General features: G+C 34.7%; 1 protein-coding gene across 4 annotated transcripts in view; it reads left to right on the plus strand.

Moving 5' to 3' along the window:
• Positions 1-23,241, plus strand: part of OPA1 (OPA1 mitochondrial dynamin like GTPase) — a 98,476-nt gene extending 75,235 nt beyond the window's left edge. For all 4 annotated transcript variants that reach the window (XM_017526648.2, XM_017526647.2, XM_017526649.2 and 1 more), the window contains 2 exons: positions 17,660-17,734; positions 20,318-23,241. In XM_017526648.2, coding sequence (XP_017382137.1) covers positions 17,660-17,724 — 65 coding nt within the window. In that variant the 3' untranslated portion in view covers positions 17,725-17,734; positions 20,318-23,241. The remainder of the gene's footprint in view (positions 1-17,659; positions 17,735-20,317) is intronic.
• The last annotated feature ends 1,149 nt before the right edge of the window (positions 23,242-24,390 follow it).

Raw genomic sequence — 24,390 nt, forward strand, 5'->3', positions numbered from 1 at the left:
CCTGGCCAACATGAAGAAACCCTGTCTCTGCTAAAAATACAAAAATTAGCTGGGTGTGATGGTAGGCGCCTGTAATCCCAGCTACTCGGGAGGCTGAGTCAGGAGAATCACTTGAACCCAGGAGGCGGAGGTTGCAGTGAGCTGAGATCGCCCCATTGCACTCCAGCCTGGGTGACAGAGCAAGACTCCGTCTCAAAAAAAAAAAAAAAAAAGACCTAGCGAGTCTTTTCTTCTTATTTTGCAATAAATTCCTTTTGATTTCATGTAAAAACTTGAAACTGTTTATGAATGTAAAGTAACATTTGAATACTTGCCTTGTGCCAGATATTAGCTTAAATGCTTTATGTGAATTTCCAATTGAGTCTCACAACGTTTGAGTTAAGTAGTTATTTTTCTCACATCACAGGTGAAATGGAGGGTTAGAAACCCAAGGTAGTAGATGCTAAAGCATCTACTAGATTTGGGACCAGGTCTTTTAACTACTGTGCCAAAATAGCTTGGGGGTGGGGGGGGACTCAAGCCTTTGGAAAATATAATTACACAAAATTGTCCTTTATATTGAGGAACTTCCCTAGTCACCAGTGTCCTTCACAAGGTTACTCAGAAAGACATAAATATTAGTGATGATGATAATGATGAAGGTAATCATTCCTATCACAGGTACTTTCTATAATATAAACGTCTTTGGATTTTAAACCTTCGAATTGTATGAAAACTTTGATAGAACATCTAGGTAAATGAACACTACAGTGTGTATGAAGCCACTAAGCAAATTAAGGGAAGTTAATTTTCTTTATATGACTTGTAAACATATCTCTAGATGTACTTTATCAGATTCCACCATAGGTGTAGTGTCTGAGTTGCCCAAAATTTAGAGTTTTTGTGTTCCTACTTAGAATCCTAAAGTTCAGCTCTGACAGTTATATTAATAGAATCTATAGAAGCTTTAATTGTGCACAGTGTTGGCTGTTTTTTCAAGTTGAGGCTTTTTGTTGAGCTGGATCGAAAGTGCTTAAGAAATATACTGCAGTTGTTAGAAGTTGCATGTGTTTCTTCATATTTCTTGCTCTTTATATGAGCAGAAGATATACTTTAGTAGACTCAGTACTTCAGAGCTGTATCTTGTTTACCAATAAAATGTGAAAACGGCGGTAAATTCCTTCACTTGGGCTACCATTGTAAGGCCTATTTTAATGGTATAGTTTGATATTCTTAATGTTAAAAGCAGTATAGCTTAAAGAGGCTGGTAAATTAGAATTTTCCAATATCCTCAGCTTCTTTTTCTCCCGCAGTTAATTTGCTTTGCTGACTCCCTACGCGAGGTGGCAACAGCTGGCCCTTTTACTGGAGCTTGGAGGGATTAGAGAGTAGGAATCGCAGCAGCGTGCTCGGCCTCTTGCCTCTGTTGACTGTTCTTTATTGTTTGATGCCTGAGCATCTCCCAGACAGCAAGCAATTGTTTCTTGAAACTTAAAGTTTGTTTCTCTTGGGCGTATATAATGCTGTTGGGGCCTGTCTTTGTGTTTCTTTGCTTTCTCAGTCTCCTCTTCTCTTCCATCCTATGCTTTCTCTTGATAATTAGAAAGGAGCAAAGATACCTTTTTATTTAGGTCTTCATGAGATTCTGAAACTTAGAAATATAGGTTACAGATGGGAGTTTCTTTTTTCAGTAAACCACCAGGTATTCAATAACAGAAATCATGTTTTAAATGAAAACTTTGTTCTTCTTAATATAATTTAGTGAGAGAAAACAAATGCATTCATGCATTTTTGAAATTATGGTAATAAAAGGGAGCAGCAGCAAGGTCACCTAATACTGCCGTTTTAAAAGCTCAGATTAGAAATGTATCATAACTGCTTAAATCTAAAAAGATCCTTTCACTTATTCCAAAATAGAATTCTAATTTATAGGATAGTTGTAAGAAATCTCTATGCCATTTGGAAACTTGAATTAAATGTAGTCAGAACATAGCTAAATAGAACCCTGAGGTAGGCAGAATGATTTTAGTCTTCATATTTAGAAAAGAAAACATCAAGATACCCTGGAACTTAATTTCTACTGGTTATTACATTCCTACGCTTCTCCCATACCTGCCATAGCCTTGAGTGTTGTTATGGGTGAGAATAGTGTCTGTGAAGTAGTATGAGATGGAAATTTTCCTAGAAGGATGATTGATTATACTCAGAATTTGGAACTTAGAATCGTAGAAAGGGGAAGTTATGTGTTGAAAACTGTTTGTGAGGGTGGGGCTCTGGCATGTGTATTTTGTTAAAGCTGCACAGGTGATTCTTGCCATCCACCATCACCATCTACCCCTCTGCCCCTGGGCTGGCACTCCAGAGAGTTCTTTCAATGCATAGCAAGACAATTTATCATGCTATTAATTGGGATAAAATTGACATATATTCATTTGTAGAGTCGAGAGACAATGTCACTTTGGAAAATTTGGTGGATTATTTGAACCGCATCTGCACTAGTTCTTTTTGTTTCTGTAGACTTAATCAAATAAAATGAATTTTAAAGGGATTTAATAGAAGAGAGGCTGACATCAAGTTGTAGAATTCTAGGTACTTAGGTTCAGTGGAGATTTTTTTTTTTTAAAAAAAAAAAAAAAAAAACACCCAATCAAAAAGAATAGAGTGGAGCAGGGCGTCCTGGAGAGAACACATGAACTGTAAGCATCCCTGTAGCATCATTCAGATCTCAGTGGTGTTGCTTTGCTTCTTTGGCTTGCAATACCATTTCATCTCTCCCAGGTTTTAACCTATCTCGAGGCAACCTTTTCCCTTTCTTTTTGTGCAGTTCTGTCACTGTGCCTCTTCTACGTCATCATCACTTCAACCTAACCCAGAATTTTTCTCCTACCTGCTTATTTAACTTCCTTCAGTGACTTAAAAACTAGTCAGATACCGCCAGTGTTGTTTAATTGAGCAGAATAGAGACTTCTCACTATAGGCAACTGTAAATCAATGAAAATAACCATATAAAGAAGAAAAACATTTTCAGGTCTATCATGATCGATCCCTTCTGCCAAAGTGATTTGGTTCATTCATAAATTCCCCATAACTTGTATGTTGCATTTTGTACTGTACGTGTTTACTGAATGTTTGATTGGGATCTTGTAACACGGACTGTTCATTAGCCCCCTTCTCTTTACTTAAAAAGTTGGGGGGAACTAACTCTTTTCATCCCAACGAAACTTTCTTCTACTCTGTCTTGCCGGAAAGTTCTCATTTCTCTATAGAGTAGCTTGCATTTGTGGCATTCACATCTGTTCCGCCCACTCCCTTCATAGTATCTTGCAATCTGGCCTCCATCTATATCAAAACCACTTATTGATAGGTCACCAATGATTTCCTAATGCCAATCTTCCCAGTTCCCCAGGAAACTTTAATCATTTTTTATGTTTATTAGGAATTTTTAAGTTCATTGGAATATATTCAAGTACTTTTAGAATGATTATGTGATGTAGAAATGTGTACGTTTGAAAGACAGACAGATTGATATTTTTTTCCTCTTCGCTGCAGAATAAATAACATATTTGTTTTATGATAGCAATACTTGAACTCCTTAAGGCATCTTTTCATGGTAAATGTGACAATTTTTAAAACCTGGCCTTTGTAAAATAATATTTTTTATAGTAAGACGATTAACAAATTAAAGCAACTAGGGAAGACTGAAGAATTGTTTTTACCTTGAGTCTGTATAGCTGAAGTAGGCTCTGCTTTGTGTTGGAACAAAACAAACAAACAAAGAACCCTAAGTTGATACAAAGATAAAGCAATCCTCAGGGAAAGTCCTCTGTGTTAGAGAAATAGTTATTTACACAGAATTCCACGTGACAGTGCCTGAGTAGTGTGTTTTCCAGGTTATTGATGAGAAAATCCAGACTCAAAATAGGTCTTTTAGAATGAAGTACATTTTTCATGGCCTAAGTCTGTCTTAAAAAGTCACCAGGTAAGAATATTAATAAATTAGTACAAGAGTAAAAGAACGTTTTCTTTTCCATAATATTATACATGCTGCTGGTACTTAACACTTCACCAGCAAGTATATTCTTTTGCTTTAAACCTAGGTTTTAACTGATTAAGAATAAAGACAAGAATGTGCTCTACAATAATGTATGGATTGAATTTGCCATTTATCATTTTAAAGTAGTTTTTATTTATATACTGTTTGGGAAAATACTCTTATGTATTCAAAAGGCCAATGCAAAGATTTTTTTCTTCTTCTTTTTTGAGATAGAGTATCAGTCTTTGCCCAGGCTGGAGCACAGTGGTATGATGATGGCTCACTGCAGCCTTAGACTGCTGGGCTCAAGTGATCTAATGCCTTTAAAATTCAGAATAAACTTAAGCGTTTTTATTTTTTAATTGTTATGTTTTTGCATATTCAGTAGAAAAAATAGAATCTAATAACTGAAAACCTAATCAAGAAACAATTCATTGGACTATGTAACAGTATATACAAAATAAAATTAAACAAGATATGAAATCTCAAAGGATTGGTAGATTGATGCACATTAAACTGGTAACTTCTGTGAAGTACAGATCTCCAGGTACTTGGAGAAACTAGTTAAGAGTGAAGAGAATTTTAATTTTTCTCTATTTTGTACATTTCTAAACTGTGTCTCCCACAGCCCTTCTCCCCCAATGAGCACAATTCAGAATTACCTTTGAAATGTTATAGTCTTCATTATCCTATTCATGGAAAATGACAAAGCTAATACATGATGTGCTCTATCTTAAAAGTAACAGATATTTTCCCAAATAACCTACTGCTGGTTGTGATACCAAGAGACATTTCATGGGACCACATGGTCATTGCTCATCATGGTACCATACTCAGTGGGTGGGATTCACCATGAATTCTTCTCATGTCCTGTAACTATGCATTGTGGATCTGTCATCTAAAAATAAATCAAAATCTTCATTGAACTCGTGAAGTTTTCACACTTGTACCATCCGTTTAAAATTCTTTTATCGTTACCTCCTGTGTACAGAATATTTGATTTTAATTTCTCTTAGAACAGCTCATTTATCTATTCTCTAGTTTCAATATTCTGAGTTGTAGAAGTTTGGTATTTTTTATTAACTTCAGTTAGATCTCTTTTCTGGGCCAAGAATTAAAGTCTTTTTATCTTTAGTCTCTCCTTTTGTTGGCACTGTTTCATAATCTGTGTCATATGTACAGATCTGTCTTTAGACTGATCTTTACCAAAAAATACACTACCAGAATTTGAGGTTTTTTTTTTTAACATCCCTTTTAATATGACAGAGCTAGCCTATAACCATTGTGGGAAATTAGAAACAATAGATGACAAAATTTAAAAACATAATTGCCACCACCCAGAGATTAGCATTGTAGTTTAAGACAATTTTGAATGTGGCCCTAGGGACATAATTTCTGAAACACATTTTTCATGAAGAACACTCAGGTTGGCTTCTTATACCCACACATCTTCAGCTCATTGTCAGTGCCCCTATTTCTAATTTCCCATCTCTCAGTGGGTGAAATTTTTCTTCATTTTCTTCATATAAACTTATTTCAGAAATGTTCGGTAAGAGGAATAAGCAGCATTAGTAAAAATAAAACCTATGGTACCAGTTACTTTACATAGTTCAAGTGTTTTGGAAGCCATATTGTAGCATAGCATGTACTGAAAAATCACTCTCCTTTGAACATGAATCCCATACCTGTATTTGGGACCTGGCCTTCCCATGTGTGCTTGTGTATTCATTATGTCTCCTTTCTGTCTTTCGTCAAAGATGCTCAAGTCATTTTCATCTTAAAACTATGGGTTGATCCTTCCATGCAGCCTAGTAGCTACTTGTGAAATCTAATCTCTTACAAAGGGTAGCTCTTCGATTCTCACTTCCATTGAATTTTTTTTCCCAAGATTACTGAAAATTAAAACAATGGCCCAGGCATGCATTCAGGACTAGGAAATACTTCCATGTACACAAAACTAAACACTCATGTTCTCACTTATAAGTGGGAGTTGGACATGGAGAACACATGGACACAGAGAAGGGAACAACACACACCACGGCTTGTTGTGGGTGGGGGGTGAGGGGTGAGAGGAGCGAACTTAAGTATGGGTCAGTAAGTACAGCAAATCACCATGGCACATGTATGTCTATGTCACAGTCCTGCACATTCAGTACATATATCCCTTTTCTTTTAATAAATAAAGGAAAAGAAAAAGATTTTGAAACTTAAAAAAAAAAAAGAAAATACCTCCATGTAACTTTGTCATTTTGTGCTTTGGAGTCCATATCCTACTTGAGACTCTCAGATCTGGCCCTCACAGTTAATCGTGCTTTTCAGTGTACAAAACTTAGGTTTGTCAGTGTGTGTCTTGTAAAGTCATATGAGGCTTGTAAGGCATTGTCCCCATTGTTCAGATAGAGAAATTAATGTTCATTGATGAAAATAGTTAAGCCAATTACATAAATATTTATGGCCAAGCTGGGGCTAATCATATGTTACAGACAGGACTTTTTTTTAGAATTGTGTAGGTATCTTGTTCATCATTAGTCTTTGGGTTTGTGTTTATGGTAACCATAGACAACCAAGTTCATATAATTTGGCTTCTTTTTTTATATGATTTTTAATATGTGTTAAGGATCTATAACAATGAATTTGCCTCTTAAAGAGGTACATAATGTTTTCATTCCTAAAAAATATATGATTCTAGGTTTATAAATCTATGTATACTCAGTACCAATTGAATTTTGTGATTGTTCTTTTTGATAGAAAAGAAATTGTGACTTAAAGGTGATTTTCCAATTTAATGGAATAAATGAAATTAGTTGAGAAGTTATTTTTATTTTTCTGAACCTGATTCTCACTCAGTTGTGATAAACAGCACCCCCATAAGATAAACTCAGTAATAAACTGAGAACTTATGAAATCAGCCTAACATGAATACCTGTTCTTCTTGTATTAAGTTTCATAATCCTTTATCCTAATACAACATTTTTTAAGAGATGGAACTTATATTTCATTTTTGCTTTCATCTCACCTAATTCATAATTTTAGTAAAACCTACAATTTTTAATTTCATATTTTTTTCATAAATTTTTAGTTTGGCTTATAAATCAGAATTACCTTCTCTGATCTTATACTTTCTTTTACTTTTAAAATTACAGTGATGTGCTGACTGTTTAAGAATCATTCTCATGATTCATTCGTCTGTTTTGCCTCCTTGTTAAAGCTTCAGCACTGAAGGTCTTTTGACAAACCAATATTTATAACAGTTTGACAGCAGGATGAGGAACAGCGTTTGTCTTTGTAACAGCTTGAAGAAAGACCCTTTCCAGGACCCAGTCATGCAGTTACAATCTTGACCTCTTTCTTATGCTGGGAACATGCATACAGCAGCACCTCCCATGTGTTTTCTTGTCCCATTGACTGTCCATTCACTTCCCATCTGTTTTGCAGTCTTAAAGGAACAGAAGGGGCCCTCTTATAAATCTGTCTTTGCAGGTGATAAATGATTCCTATCTCTTTAAGGGCTGCCTGGGTGGTTTTCCTTTTCTTAGAACATTTTTACTTTCCTCCTAACTAAATTCAGTGAAAAATAAAATTTTAAGAATAAGAGAAGAAAAAAGTGATGATTTTTTTAAAGAATTTTTAATTGACTAAGAATATTTTACTGATCTTTGGTCTTCCCAATTAATTGCCTAAATCATGTTTTTTCAAATGTATTATTGATATTTAGATTTTTGTCCAGGAGCAAAATGAATGTATTCATTTTGAAATAATGTAACTGTTTTTTTAAGAAAACAAAGCAATATATCATTAATGAGTTAACATATAAAATAACTTTTTAAGTTTTTTATCATAATTTAAGTGTGGAGCATCTTATGTATTGAATACAAAAATAGTCAGAGTAAGTTATTGTAATCTTATGGTAAAATCTATTCATTTTTTTTACATTTAAAAAGATGATCCTGAATCCCATAAAAATTTATGCTTTTACTTCTGTTGCTGAAAATAAGTATTGTAGGAATAGATATTGACATTACTGGGTTTTTTAAGATTTCAGCAGAAATCAAAATAATGTACTTTTTTTCCCATGCAAAAATTATTCATGCAAGGTTTTATGTAACAAATATTGTCCCTCCATGGCCCTGCAGAATGTTCTTAAATTACTGATTTAGAGTATGCCTGGCATACAATGACCTCTTTTAGAATACTGCTGTGTGTTATGTGAATCAGCTGGCTAATAATGTACCTTCTACAGACCTGCTCATTAGTTTGTTTATTAATTCCCTGGCATATTCCAAAATGTGAGGTAATTTACATGTATCCTACGCAAAAGAGAAAACTACTTAAGTGAAACATTTGGGTTGGAAGAAAGGGAAAATTCAGGCAAGTGAAATAAAGTAAAATCTAAGAGACGATTGGTATCCTCTCAAAATGCACGCTCAAGGGTTCCGCATACAGGCAGATCTCGTTTAATTGCATGTCACTTTATTGCACTTCACAGTTACTGCATTTTTAACAAATAGAAGTTTTGTGGCAACCCCGCACTGAACAAGCTTGTTGGCACTATTTTCCCAGCAGCCTGTGGTCACCTCACGTCTCTGTCGCATTTTGGTAATTCTCGCAATATTTTAAATTTTTCCATTATTATTATACCTGTCATGGTGATCTATCATCAGTGATCTTTGATGTTTGTGTTGTAACTGTTTGGGGTACCACTAACTGTGCCTGTATTAGTGAACTTAATCAGTACATGTGTGTATTATGGCTGTTCCACCAACTAGACATTTTCTGTCTCCTCCTCATCAAGGCCTCCATAGTCCCTATTCCCTAAGACACAACAGTATTGAAATTTGGCCAGCTAATAACCCTGCAATGGCCTCTACTTGTTCAAGTGAAAGCTAGAGTACCATATCTCACTTTAAATCAAAAGCCAGAAATGATTAAGCTTACTGAAGGAGGCTTGTTGAAGGTCAAAATGGGCCATTAGCCAAATTGTGAATGCAAAAGAAAACTTCTTGAAGGAAATTAAAAGTGTTATTCCAGTGAACATACGAATAATAAAGCAGAACAGCCTTCCTTATTGCCTGATGTCTGAATAGAAGACCAAACCAGCCATAACATTCCCTTAAGCTAAAACCTAGTCCAGAACAAGTCCCTCTCTCCCCAATTCTGCAAAAGCTGACAGAGGTGAGGAAGCTGCAGAATAAAATTTGAAGCTAGCAGAGGTTGATTCATAAGGCTCAAGAGGAAAAAAGCTATTTCTGCAACATAAAAATGCAGGGTGCTGATGTAGCAGCTACAGCAAGTTATCCAGAAGACCTAACTAAGGTGTTTGATGAAGGTGGTTATGCTAAAGAACAAATTCTTGTTGGAGGTAAAATAGCCATTATTGAAAGAAGATGCTATCTAGTAATTTAATAGCTAGAGAGAAGTCAGTGCCAACCCTCATGGATGACCTTGAAGAGTTTGAGACTTAGGAGGAAATAACTGCAGATATGGTAGGGATAACAATAGAACTAGAATTAGCAATCTTGTAATATGATAAAACTTGAACAGATGAAAGTTGTTTTTTATGGACAAGCAAAGAAAGTGGTTTCTTTTTTTTCTTTTTTTTTGGGAGAGAGCAGTCTGAGGTTGAAGAAAGTGGTTTCTTGAGATGGAATCTGGTGCAGATGCTGTGAACATTGTTGAAATGGCAGTAAAGAATTTAGAATATTACATAAACTTTGCAGATAAAGCAGCTGCAGGGTTTGAGAAGATTGTCTCCAATTTCTAAAGAATAAAACTTTGAGTAAATTTGGGTAAAATTTACTGAAACTTACCTATTGTGGGTAAAATGCTATCAGACAGCATCACATGCTACTGAGAAGTCTTTCATGAAAGGAAGAATCCATCAATACAGCAATCTACATTGTCGTCTTACTTTAGGAAATTGCCATAGCCACACTAACCTGCAACAACCACCGCCCCAAGCAGCCATCAACAGCAGACCCGGACCCTTCACCAGCAAAAAGAGTATGACTCGCTAAGGGTTCAGATGGTCCTTAGCATTTTTAGCAATAAGGTATTTTTAAATAAGTTATGTACATTGTCTTTTAGACATAATGCTATTACACACTTAATAGATTACAGTATACTATAAACATAAATGCACTGGAAAGCCAAAAAAGAGTATGTGACTTACTTTATTGGTATATATACTTTATTGGTCTAGAACCAAACTTGCAGTATCTCTGAAGTATGACGGTACTTTGCTAGAGGCAAGCTGCAAATTTAGCCCTGAGTTTCCTGGTGGCTGGCAGATGCAAAATGGAAAGCAGAGGTCATTACGTCATTCATGGTGACCATCAGACAACAAAACAGCAGTTGCTTAGGAGAAGCATAGGTCTTCGTGGTACACACAACTGAGAAATTTCCCTGAAAGTAGATACTGAATTAGATGATAATTATGAATCTAATGGCTACATAATCATGAATATCATGGGGCCTTTTATAGTAATGTTCCTCTTGTAGGCTAACGTATGGAATTATGGGGAAAAAACGATGCTATCCAAACACTTAGCTGGTTGGTTGGGCTTATCTAAATATAAAATAGACGGTATCCAGAGAAATAGATGAACTATATGTCCTCCATACGGTCTCCCATAAATATTTATTTATTTATTTTTACAGCTGATTGTTTAATAAGTAGCAGGTAGCCAGAAGTTCAAGATTTTACACTCATTGACATTGACAAGCACCAGGAATGGTACTATTTTTTATTAGTTAAACCAGAGCCATAATCATAACTAAGCCAAAATTAGGATTGCCATCCACTTATGAAAGTTGAGTGGTCCAATAAGTATAAAAGCCTAGTATAAGGCTAATTCGTGTTCATACTGAAGCCTTTTGGAGAATAGGCCTTAAAATATATAGAACGTATTTAAAGAGGTTTTGATTGTACTAGCCAAAAGGAGCCTGGTAGAAATGCTTGTGTTAAGAGTTCATTTTTTAAAAAGCTGGATTTACCGACAAATTGCTATTGAGCATTTGATATATTCAGCAGACATAGGTTGTAATTTACCTTGCAGACTTTCTTAAGGCTACTTTCTTTCTAAATTATACTTTATGGGGGTTATAAATTAGCAATTTTTTAATAATCATCTTTAATGATTAAGTATTATTTAAGTCAGATCACTCAACTATGAATGAATGAATATTCATGGAAATCTGCAGGACATCTATTACATAGCAAGCAGTGCTATGCTAGGTCGAGTTATTTTAAATAACAATCTTTTTTGTAAGTAGAGAACTTATACAAGCAGTCATTGCTATTCTCCACAATAATGCTCAGAAAAAATGTTATTAAAATGATCTTTCCAAAATGAATTATGAAGCCCCATGAGAATGACATGGCTGTTTGTGGTTACACATTTTACTAGAGGGTTAATAGTTTTAAAAGATGCAGTTATGTAATGAGTTACAACAATACATTTTAATCCCAAGTTTTAAATTAGTGTGGACTTTGAATTCTTCTGGATAGATTCCTTCATTTTCTAAATAACAAAGCTAGGACTGCGACTTACCCAGTTATAAGGTTAATGGCAAATACCACGTTGTCATATATTTTAAATGGTGTACATTACAATATGTTCTCTGTAAAAATCATATAAAATAACTTCCCCATAGATTATTAAAAGCGTTAGACTAGGGATTCTTAAAAAACTTTTTTCATCAAATTCTTCTTTGATTATTAATCCTGCGAAGTCCATGTAATAGAAGATTTTGTCTACAACAATACAGTTGCTTTTTTAATTACAAACATAACCACCGGTTATAGTTTCTAATCAGTGTAAGTAAGTAGTTGTTAGGAGAGGGGATGTGTTTCTAGTCCAAATGAAGATTTCCTTTTGAATTTTTGAAGTAATGGAAATAACCCAGACTTTACAGGCCCCAGAAATCTGGGAACCTCAGCTTTAAAAGTACTATACCAGTCTTAAACAGTTTTCCTGGATATGTGAATTGATGCCTTCTTCTTCTCTAACAAGCAGGAATATTCTGTTTGTCTTCATTGAGTGTTTAAAAATAATCATGCCTATTTCAAGGAAAAAATCTGTGGGGCTAAGATTCAGAAAAAATAAGTGCTAGATTCAATCATATACCTTTGTCTTTCTCTTTGGATCAACCTTTCAACAAGCGTAAAAGATGTACCTTTTTTCTTGTGCTGAATCTAAGATTAACTGTAGTTTTGAGAATCTTGAATATAGTCTCTTGTTCACCTTTTTTTTCCTTTTCTGGTTTCCCCTAAACCCTAGATTCATTTAAAAGTTGAACTTCTAAAGGGCACTTACATAGTGTAATTGTTTAATAAAAAGCAAACCTTTTCATGAGCAATATATATTGCATAATAAGAAGTATTCCTTTACTTTTCAGTACTATACTGAATAGCTTTTTACAGTAGAATCTCACTTAGAGGATATCTTAAAACTTAACACAAAGTGTTTATGCAACATGTTATAAAACAGTTCTATTAAGGTACATTTGGATCTTTGGATATGTGGCTTGCACACTGCATCAGTAAGTTGGCAGCTTGCTTTCTTTAAAAACATCAAAAGTTTTAAAAGGTTTATTTCAGTGCATGTGTTAGTGTTTTGTGTGTGGTTCTTTGTTCCTGTTCTAAACTGTTATTAACCACTGAAGGGAACCTTCTCCCGGGTTTGGCCTTTTGGTATTCACAGTGTATTCAAAACCTAATTACAGATTAGTCTATATTTGAGACTTTTAGAGCAAGTATCAGAAGACCCAAAAAGAAAATGAGAGTGGCAATATCATTTCATGTAGAGATAAAGAGACCCAAAACATGAATGGATGTCAAGTCATCTGAAGAAAAGAAAAAAGAGAAGGAACTTCATTCACTGAGATGGTTTATAAGTTGGGGATTATGGGAATATTCATGACTCAATCAAGAAGCACAATGAATTGATGTTTGAAATAGCTCATCTTTTAAGTAAACATTGGATAAATGGAAAGTAGACCCAGTATTCACTGCATGTAGAAATAGCTATTTCTGTATAACAGAAATAGCAGTTTGTTAATCCCTTCCTGAGTTGGTTTAACTTACCAAGTAAATCACAAATTTTATTCTTTATTTATGAATATTTAATTCAAATATTTAATGGAAATGAGAGTTTGCCTTATAATTAGTCAATGCTGATCCGTACACATATGTCTGAGAGAAAGTAATTTCTAATGATGAAATAGTTACAATAATATTTTTTGAAATTTTAAAGCACTGTAATACCAAAGCGTTAATTTGAAGGATCGGAAAGTAGGAAGTTTTTGTTGCTAACATTCAACTTCATTGTTTATGGATAACTTGGGTTTTCTGTGCAGCCAGATGGCATAGTTAGTATACAGACATTCTTGGAAACTTATATCAAAATTTAAGATGAATGAATTTATGAGAAATAATTCTGCTTATTTTTAATGTAGCTTTCTAGAAAAGCATGAAATCAGAATGTAGTTTCTAAAGCTGCAAGTGAATATATATATACATAGTCAGTATCTTTCAGCCTTGATAAGAAGATGCAATCATTAAACTGAAGGGATTTTTTTTCCCACTTGTGGTGCTGGACCTGAGTATGCTGTTCGGTGTTGCTTGTCTGGTTCAAGTGTGACCCACCAGCTTTCCTTGACCTTCATTATCAATGTGAATTTTGCCTCCTTTTCCCGGCTTGCTCTTGCTCTTCTGATCCTGTCTTCAACCCTCTTGATCTCTAGTGTAATATTCTTGAAGCCACCTAAGTTATTTTTTCTCTTTGAAAGCTTTCTCACATTGAAAAGTTATTTTTTCTCTTTGAAAGCTTTCTCACATTGAAAAGTTATTTTTTCTCTTTGAAAACCACAGCCCTTATTTTCTGTGCCATATTTCAGGGAACCTCATTCATTTATCATGTATTGACCATACACAGTGATCCAGGCATTATTCTAGACACTGAAGATGCCGAGCTTTTTTTTTGTCCCATTTTGTCCTCTTGTATTTTTCTCCAAGGCTTTCCCCAAATGTGTATATATTTAGTCTCCTCAAGAAGGCATAATCTTCATCAGAATGTGATAGCATATTATGTACTGTTTGGTCATCCTTAGGCATAGGAATACTTAGGAGGTGTCAGTAACTATTTTGTTCCTTTTTACTGAAATGCATCTTATTTTAAGTCAAAGATAATACTTTAGAAAAGACCAAATAGACTTAAAATAACAGCATTTGCTTTGTCACTTTGAGCTTTACTTTATTATGAGTTAACATACGGTAGCAGACTGGGTATAGTAGCTCACGCCGTGTAATTCCAGCAGTATGTGAAGCTGACTGCGGAGGACTGCTTGAGGCCAAGACTTCGAGATTAGCCTGGGCAACATAGTGAGATGCCATCTCGACAAAATTTTTTTTTTAATTAGCCAGGTGTGGTGCTGCATGCCTGTGGTCCCAGCTACTTGGGAGGCTAAGGTGGGAGAATCGCTTGAGCCCAGGAGGTCGAGGCTGTAGTGAGGCGTGTTTGCATCACGGCACTCCTGGGTGACAGTACAAGACTCTGTCAAACAAACAAACATAGTAGCAGATGTAGTGTGTGTTTCTTAGAGCAGTGTAGACAAAGCTAACTCTCCAGGCTTTAATGTCCCCATATTTAGCAATGATACCTGCAGGGTTGTATGAGAACCAAATGAAACACCAAATTTGGAAATGCATAGTAGATACATCATAGAATGAGAGAGTAAGCCAGGAATGCTTCTCAGAGGTAGGATATCACCTGCATTCTCATATCACTTTATCAAGTGCATTGCGACAGTGAAAGAACAGAGAAATGAATGTTTTTGTAGATAATGTTTAAAGGATACATTTATCATAATTGCTCTTTTAACACTCACCTCCAGTCTCCCCTCCCTTCACACTCCTGCCCCATTACTTCCTGTTAACCTAATTAAGTGCCTTTTGTTATCCTGAGGTTTCAAGGCATGGTAGTACTGTCTCCTGATATTCTAATTGTAAATATTTAAGGGAAATTTGGCATTTTTTCGTTTCATGGTTTTCGTGTTATATTAAATAGTCTTTTTGCTTTTATTTAGGAAAAAAACTGTTTACCTCTCAATTTTAGAAGAATTTGATTTTCATTTAGGGCTTACAGAGTGAGACACCTGCATCAGAGTGGCTCTTGGTATCTTTCAATTCAGTTGGATCTTGCTCTGAAATAGTCTCTTGTAGGGAGTGAGGCCGCTACACCGAATGCCTGCAGTAGTCCGTCCAGTTTAGGATGGAGGTCACGGATAGGACAAAAGGATGGGTAGATCTGGCTTGCGGCTGCCCTATTGTACTCAAATTGTGTATCAAATAGAGTTGGATTTCTTCTCTTCATACAGTATAGCATTCCCAAGTAGAAATATTTCTTAATGAAATGTGGAGAGAAGCACCTGTTTGAGATTTCCATGTATTGCCTGATTTAAGTTAGATGATTTTTTTTTTTTGAAGACCACATTTATTTCCAGAATCATAGGTAACAATTTAGAAAATGTCTTTCTCCTAACCTCCCCACTTTTTAAAACTCCTTCAACTGATGAACTGATGTGAAACTTTCTTACATTCACTGGAAAAAAAAAATTGGTTAAGCTGTTTCTAAGCAACTAGATGAATTAATTTTAAAACTAAGAATCTGGTCTTATTTGGGGAAGGAAAAAATGTTTACTGATTTGTCTGCTGTTTAAAAAATGGAAGTGAGCCTACCAAAAAATTGAGATTAAAAATCTAAGAGATGGGTTCAAGTTTTTTTTTTTAAGTTTCTCTAGCTTAATTTTATATATAAGGGGGTAATGCTGCCTTCATAATAATTATTATCATATTTTCTGAATAGATAGTTTGATTAAAACAATTGGACTTCCCACACATACAAATTTTATATTAGTCTGAATCTAATACCTAGCATTAGAAGTGCTTCAGCCAGGCATAGTGGCATTTGCCTGTAGTCTCAGCTACTCAGGATGCTGAGGCAGCAGGATCAGTTGAGCCCAGGAGTCTGAATCTAGCCTGGCCAACACAGCGAAACCTAGAAGTGTTAAATTACTGGAAAAATAATATGAAAGAATGAACTATTGGAAAAAGAATATTAAAACGTTATGTTCTTTATATGCAACCACTGTTGGCTTTGTTGAGCTCTTGCAATGCTAATAAGAATTCATAAAAAGGACAATTCTTCATTTTCTTGGGTACTCATCACGAATGCTGCCTTACTGATAAAAAGGAATACTTATATCTTCAATTGTAGATTATTTACTTTTGAATATAAAAGATATAAATGTCAAATATTAAATGCATCTTACATAGTTTTCCTATATAGAGAAAGTAGAATGATTACTAGTTTTGCCTGGGTCACTGACTTTGAACCAGCCAACACACCTTAATTGGTAATTTCCACTAATATGTTAAATTACATGAAAAGGACAAAAATATTTATCATGCTTACTTTAACCTATGTTTTAAAATAGGAGACCACACACAATGGCTCACATCTGTAATGCCAGGACTTTGGGAGGCCAAGGCGGGAGGATCACTTGGTCCCAGGAATTCAGGACCAGCCTGAGCAACAGTGAGACCCCTGTCTCTACGAAAAAAAATAAAATAAAAAATTAGCCAGGTGTGGTGGCACGTGCCTATGGTCTCAGTTATATGGGAGGCCAAAGGGGGAAGATCACTTGAGCCCAGGAGGTTGAGGCTGCCGTAAGCCCTGTTCGCACCACTGCACTCCAACCTGGGCCGCAGAGCAAGAACCCCATCTCAAAATATAAAATAAAATAGGAGGTGTGTGACTACGTTAGCAATGAAGTGGTATAGATAATGACTTTTCTACTTTTCATAGGGTATTGGCATGTACTGTGAATAGTTCATGCTTATGGAGGAAATCTCATTTTAGACAGATTATATATTTCATTTAGAAGTCTATAAACATGTAAACCTAAAATACATAATGTAAATTTACCTCTAGTGGCTCTGGTGTTTTTAAACTTTTCTTATTTATAGCTGGCAAAGTACTTTTTTCTGTGTGTTTTTATAGAATCATTGTGTTTCTCATGTTTGTTGCAAGCATCTCCCACAGTTTCCTTTGTCTTTTAATTTTATAACATATAAGTGAAAGTATACATTTCAATATGGCCATATTGATTGATCTTTTCCTTTGTAATTCTTATTACTTTATACTTAAAAAGTCATTTCCCAGTCTAAGGCTCCCTATATTATCTTTTAGTTTTTTTAAATGGCTTCATTGTTTTATATTTTCCTGTGTTTCAGACATTGCTAACTGTGGGTTCTTGATTGGGCTTTAGAAAATCTGAGAATTCCTTAAAAGTATGTACATAATTGTACATGTACTTAATACATGTTTTTTCCATGTTAAGAGTCCACAGCTTTTATTAGATTCTCAAAGGGGTCCATCAGTCTTTCTTCCCAATTCCAAAAAATGTTTGAGAGCTATTACTATAATGCATCTGGACTTGATTTGGATAAAAGGTAATATGGTGAGACTCATGTTTTTTCCCTTTCCCCAGATAGTTAAGTATACCAACCATTTGGTAAATAATTATCTCCTGATTTGTGATACCTTTGAAAAATAAATTTGTTTTTCTTTATTTTTATCTCCACAGAGAAAGTTAGAGAAATTCAAGAAAAACTTGATGCTTTCATTGAAGCTCTTCATCAGGAGAAATAAATTATATTAAGTGAGTAAAAATTCTATAACTGTATCGGTGTTGACTAAATACAAAATTACACTTTCCTTAATAGTTTATCATTCTTTTTCACTTACATCCCACTTGTTACTTATGCTGTAATTTCATTGGCATGAAACTCTGAAACTAGCTCCCGAATTTCACTTCTGTAATGTTCCTTTGAATAACTTGATTGCCTTCTGGCGGAACTAAAAGTATCCTCTAGAACTCATTTCAGATAGAACAAAGGTGAACAGATAGCTAAGATATTGTGTAATATGCAAGTGACTCATATTTTCTGCATGTAAGGAATTGAACTGTAGTTGACATTGTTTTATTCCTCATTGCCTATAGTCTTATCAATAATTATGTGTATGTTGAGTATTTAACTTGCAAAATTTTTATTTGACTTAATTAAAATTTTAATAATTGTTCTTAATCCATATCTCTAAATTTGTTTAAAAACATTTACATAAGCCTTTTTCCTGCTTAATTTATATAGCCTTAGAATTTAGTACTCCTCTTAATGCATTTACTTTTTTTGACTGATTCTGTTTTCTAGCATTAGAAGCATGTTCCTAATAAAATACATATTTAAAGCCTTTTCTTTAGTAGTATAATCAATTCACTGTTGCTGAAGAATTGTAATAAGTCAGTTGCCTTTTTTTTTTTTTTTTTTTTGGTTTTACATTTAAGTCTTTAACCCATATTGTTTTGTTGTTATTGTTGTTTTTTTTGAGATGAGCTCTCGCTCTGACACCCAGGCTGGAGTGCAGTGGTACAATCACAGTTCACTGCAGCCTCAACTTCCTGGGTTCAAGCAGTCCTCCCACATCAGCCTTTAAGGAACTGGGGCCACAGGCTCATGCCACCATGCCCAGCTAATTTCTTTAATTTGTTGTAAAGACGGGATTTCACCCTGTTGTCCAGGCTGGCATTTGCTTTGATAAAAAAAAGTCAAGAAAAGAAAACTGCTGTAGTTAAGTCATTATCACTTCAAATATTTTGTCACTTTTGTCTATGAGCCTTACCCTACAGACAGCCGCAGCAGGGTCAGAACTAGAAGGAGTAGAAATGTCAAAGGTTCTTTCCCTAGCTACACTCAGTTCAGTTCAGAAAAGGCTCTTAAACCAAACTACTTACTTTCCTCTAGTGTCAGGAAAATGTGTTTGAGAAAGCAAGGTGGAAAGAGAAGCACAGCTTAATGTGGTGCATCAATCAGAACAGTATGACAGCAATGAAGGAGAGAAACAAGACTTAGAAAACTTGAAAGTTTTGTTACTTTGTTTCATTTGTTTCTTTAATAAGTTAAGACAGGCCAGTGCAGCTACTCATGCCTGTAATCCCAGCACTTAGGGAAGCCTAGGTGGGCAGATCACTTGAGGTCAAGAGTTGGAGACCAGCCTGACCAACATGATGAAATCCCATCTCTACTAATTAAAAAAATTACCTAGGCGGGGTGGTGGGCACCTGCAATCCCAGCTACCTGGGAGCCTGAGGCAGGAGAATCACTTGAACCAGAAGGCAGAGGTTGCAGTGAACTGAGATCGTGCCACTGCACTCCAGCCTGGGTGACAGAGAGACTGTCTCAAAAAAAAAGTTAAGACAGATATATGGAAATATACAAAAAAAGATAATCATCTTTAACACAAGCCATAATTTTTGTGTTTTATAAGTGTCCATGTTCATAAATGTTTTCTACATCTTCTGTGTATGAATATTTTATTTTAAAACCATTAAGTGTCACGATATCATCCTAGTCGTGATAGTTACCATGAATATTTTACTATTTGAGATAAACATTTTTAGTACCTTCTTGATCTCTCCTTTAGCACCAGAGCTTACATGATCATTTTGTTTACCGATCTGTATGTGCTTTGCGGGGGAAAAAAATCAATGAAAGCCACAAAAACCCCATTAAAAGCATGAGCTGTATTTCTGGTTGTTGTTTTTTTTTTAAACAAAATGAGGAAGCTGAAAACCAACCGGTGTTTCACATATTGGTGTCTCTCCCCTCAGCTGATCAGAGTTGCCATTGCTGCTGCTACCTGACTAGTCTCTAAGACCCTTTTCCACCCTTGTAACTTAAGACTCTGTGAACTTTTACAAAGTATCTGTGAACTGGACAGATGATCTGTTTTCTACCCTGCAGATTCATTTAAAAGAATTAATCTGGTAGAATGGTAACCTTGCTTCATTCTGACCATTTTATAAAAGTTACCAAGGACCCTTTTCTTACCTAAGGGATACCTTCTCAATTATAGTTTTAACACGTATAGGATTCCTAAGTAACTTATTCTGATATTTGCTGAAGATGTTTATACTCTATACAGCCATACAGAGATTCATCCCCAATTAATTTTAGTATATCTTTTAACTTTTTTCTACAGGAAATGAATTCTAGCATATTTTAATTTGTGTTTGATTAAAAAATCATTCTAATATTGTTATGGTAGGTGATAGACTAAGTTTAGTAAAATTAGCAAACAAGCAGTTAGGTGTCTTCATTTTTATGATCATGCAGTAATAAACGTAGTTTAGAAAATTTGCATTTGTCTCCCCACCTCAATTTGTCAAATGGGTTTATTTTTACAGAATCCTCAGCTCTGCATACATCTGAAGAAAGAAAACATCAGAGTCTTTTGTCCAGCCTCTTTTTCTTCTGCTGTTCCACCTTTCTAAACATACAATAAAGTCATGGGATAAAAATAATTGATGTGTGTTATGGGCGCTTTAACCATCAGCTGCCTTTCAATGGGAAGAACAGTGGGAATGGATTAACATCCTATTTTGTTGTACTGAAGTGACACATTGGAATAATAATTGGTATGGCCATTAGGTTCAGTCCTTGGAGATAAGAAACCTGCTCTCTATTTGTTGTCTTATTTATGGTGGCAGTAGTTTAACTGATTAACTGAGGTTACTCGATGTCAGTTTCTTTTCCAGAAATATAATGCTAGGTGTTTTGAAATCTTATATGACAATTTTTTAAAACTTATCAATTGTATATAAAATCATAGTAGCCTGCGAAATCATTGTGTGTGTCTGTAGTATTCTCTTCCTGGAAACTATCTGATCATGACAATTCAGTTTACATTCACCACATGAAAGAAAAGAAAGAAGAACCCCTAAACAGATTAATTTGGATTATAACAGCTCAGTGTACATTGAGTGAAAGAAATTTCAACCCTTCATAGCCAGCAAAGAAATTTGCCATGAAAGTTAAGTCAGTATCAGCTTACCTATTTGATACAGTTGCTGTTTTCTCGCTATCTGTATCCATTTAAAATTGATTTATTTTAGATGTTGTATACTTAAGTTAGGCTTTCTGTTAATAGTGGGTTTTTTCCTATTGACAGAGCCACTGGATTATGACACAAGATGAGGAAGATTAAGGATAATCAATTGACAAATTTCATTTAGAATATCAAACACTTCAACCAGGCATCAGAAAAAGGCCTTCTTTCCTAAGGCTATTTTAAATAGGAATTATTTCAACAATTAGAGTAATGTTGACCATCCCCCGTTAGCCTAATAAAGAAAAAATTAGTTTAATTTATTATATTTTAATTACAATACTACCCTCACAACATTTTCATGTGTTTTAAGTAAGTATTTTTTAATTGGCTAAAGGACATTTAAGCAAAGAAATGCTTTTTTTACTTAAAATATCTATCTCATTTGCTGCCTTTTCACTAAGCCTTTACTTTGTTAGTAAAAATGTCTGTTGTGTGATGTTTTTTTGTTTCACAGTTTGCTAAATCTTATCACTTTCTTGGAATTGTTTTTGGTAAGAGCTCCCTTGCTACTTCTCATTTTATTGTTTTACATCAACACATGCTTTGTTGTGATCCCTCAAGAGGTGACAGATGGTATTCAAGGTCGTAGGATGTGAAAAGATACTTCAGAAACTGGAAATTCCGCACATGTTTGTTTTATACTGTTTGATAAGAAAAGTCAGTCCAGTTTTAAGCAGCATAGATGCGCTGGCGGGCGCATAGTCAGGAACCTTTTCTATTTTTTAGGTCTGGGGACGGCAGTGAATAGAAAGGGAGGAGAGCTCTGTTACCTTCCATTCACAGATTAGGAGATCACCTTACTGGGCACACCCCTGTAACCAGTGCTTACGGGTTAATGCATGCGAATGAATATTTTTGCAGTTGTAAAGCATAACAATTACAACTACATATCTATTTCTAAAGAATAAAACAGGACAGTATTTAATTCTGTCAACTATAGACAGAAAAAAAAATGCCTTCAGCTGTATTTCCACAGATTTCTCCCAAGGAAAAGGCTGGTACTAGTCACTACTATTGTTACATCCCTTTGTATAAGTTTTAAAAAGAGGTGGAGGGAGATCTTCATTTCTTTGAGGAAATCAATATTGTATCTTATATGAATAGATGTTAACAACTAATATTACTAAATGTCCCACATGAGAGTCCTGATATTTTCCCCATCCCCCACAGTAATGTGGCTTCTTTCATGGATTTGTTTTTCCTTATTTTTAGCTGATCTTATCCTAAGCATGCTTTATGTTTCCTTGAAAGCTAGGTATTTACTAAGTGTGGATGTTATTGAAAGAAAATACAATTCAGTCTTAACAGTAAATCTTGTGTCTTGTGTCTGTAGTTCAAAAGTTAGAAATGATTCAAATTTAAACAACAAGACACTAAATAGACAGAAGTGAAATTCGAACTAGCCACACAAGCATTTGGTTTTATGTCAGAACTTGCAAAGGGTGGAGTGAACAAAGCTCTGTATGGAAGATTGAACAACTGTAAATAGATTATATCCAAAATTAATTTGGTCGGGATTTCAGTTTTAAAAATCAGTGTACCTAGGCAGTGCGCAGTAGGAAATAGTGGCTCTTGCAGCTTCCCAGTTTAACCGACTGTGCTGTGGTTAAACTGGGTTATAGTTGCAGGTGAAACAATCAGCTTTCTCGTAGTTTATTATATTGCCCTCCCTTTGTATTCCCATTTTCCACACTTTTTTTCATCAGACTTCTTTCTGCAAATTACTCAGCTTCCAAATGCAAATGAATGGTGTAAACATAAGTAGGAAACACAGCAGAGAGTGGTGTTTCCTGACCTCACATGTTGGAATTTTACATAGGATAAGAGTCAGAGTATAGGTATGAAAGATAAAATCTTTAATTATTTTGTATTTATTTATTCTAGATGTGTGTATCTGAGGAAAGAAATATGGTATTTTTGCTTTCTAATAAAGGGGATCAAAGTCATGGTTTTTATCTCAGTTCTCTAAGCTGATATATGTAATAGCTAAGCAGTATGGAAATGTACTTTAAAATATGCTTACCTTGTGAATGATCCTGGCTACATGTTGTTTAAATATTTAAAACTTACCTTGTTTTCACATGTGCACTGTGAATGAACTTTGTATTATTTTTTTAAAACCTTCACATTACATGTAGATATTATTGCAACTTATATTTTGCCTGTGCTTGATCAAAGGTCATTTGTGTAGATGACTAATTAAAAAATATTTAAATCACATTATAATTCTATTACTGGAGAGCATCTTTTAAATTTTTTTCTGTTTTAATGAGGGAAAGAGAAACCTGTGTACCTAGGGTCATTATTTGACCCCATAGTATAACCAGATTCATGGGCTAACAAGCTCTTAATGTGGCTTTTCCCTGAATGCTTAAATTTCACATGCCTTGCATTTCACAGTTGTACTCCATGGTCAACCAGTGCTTTTTTTCACATCGTGATACTTGTCAAAAACATTTTGTTATTTTTCTTGGTAAAATACATAAAAAAATGTTTTCTAACTGCACTTTGCTGCCAAGGCTGTCATTTTCATTAATGCTGCTAACATGTTCATATGAGGCTTACTCAAAAGTTATAACTAAGTCTTAGAACTGGAAGGAATTTTAATTCCATCTACCATCTGATTATAAACTCCTGTTACTCACTTTGTTACTCCTCTCAGAACTTTGCTCATAAATGATCCCTACTAAATATTTGTTGATTATTGAATATATAAAGTTAGGTAGAGTGTAGTGTGCCTTCTTAATTCCTTCAGAAGATGTATAGGCAAGAACATGTTTCAATCATGTTAGCATTTGTTTTCTTTATCAGTGCTGACAGACTGATCCTAGTGTGAGGCCCCATACTTTTATTTTAAGCTAGGTTTTCATCCTTTGTGTAATTCAAGTTCAGAATCTTCTTGTATCAAAAAGTTAGAAGAATTTACTTACTAAAGATTTAATAGAGCAATTTATGTTTTTTAAAATGTCCAATTGAAGAATTAATATATTTATCAAATCAAAATAGCTACCATGTGCTTATAGATAACACAGATATATTGTAAAATATGTTTTAAAATAGTCACCCGATTTGTGATAACTAAAACAGTCATGTTCTGCTACTTACCTACCTCTTTGATTAGACTTAGTCTAATACTAGACAGTATTAGACTCAGTTGATAAGTGTAGAAGACTTAAGGGTTCAAACAAGTACTACAAAAATTGTTAAAGGTTCACAAATAGGATACAGTATCAGGAAAGTTTAAATGTGGGTGACCTCTAGCTCAAAAAAGACAGCTTCTAAAACTAAGGGTAAGAAAAACTTGTAAGGCATTAGTTTAAATTTTTATCCTAATATGGCAGAACTGAGCTTGAAAACTGAGAGTATGTA

Source organism: Cebus imitator, unplaced genomic scaffold, assembly GCF_001604975.1.
Source record: "Cebus imitator isolate Cc_AM_T3 unplaced genomic scaffold, Cebus_imitator-1.0 Scaffold43, whole genome shotgun sequence".
Classification (NCBI taxonomy): Eukaryota; Metazoa; Chordata; class Mammalia; order Primates; family Cebidae; genus Cebus; species Cebus imitator.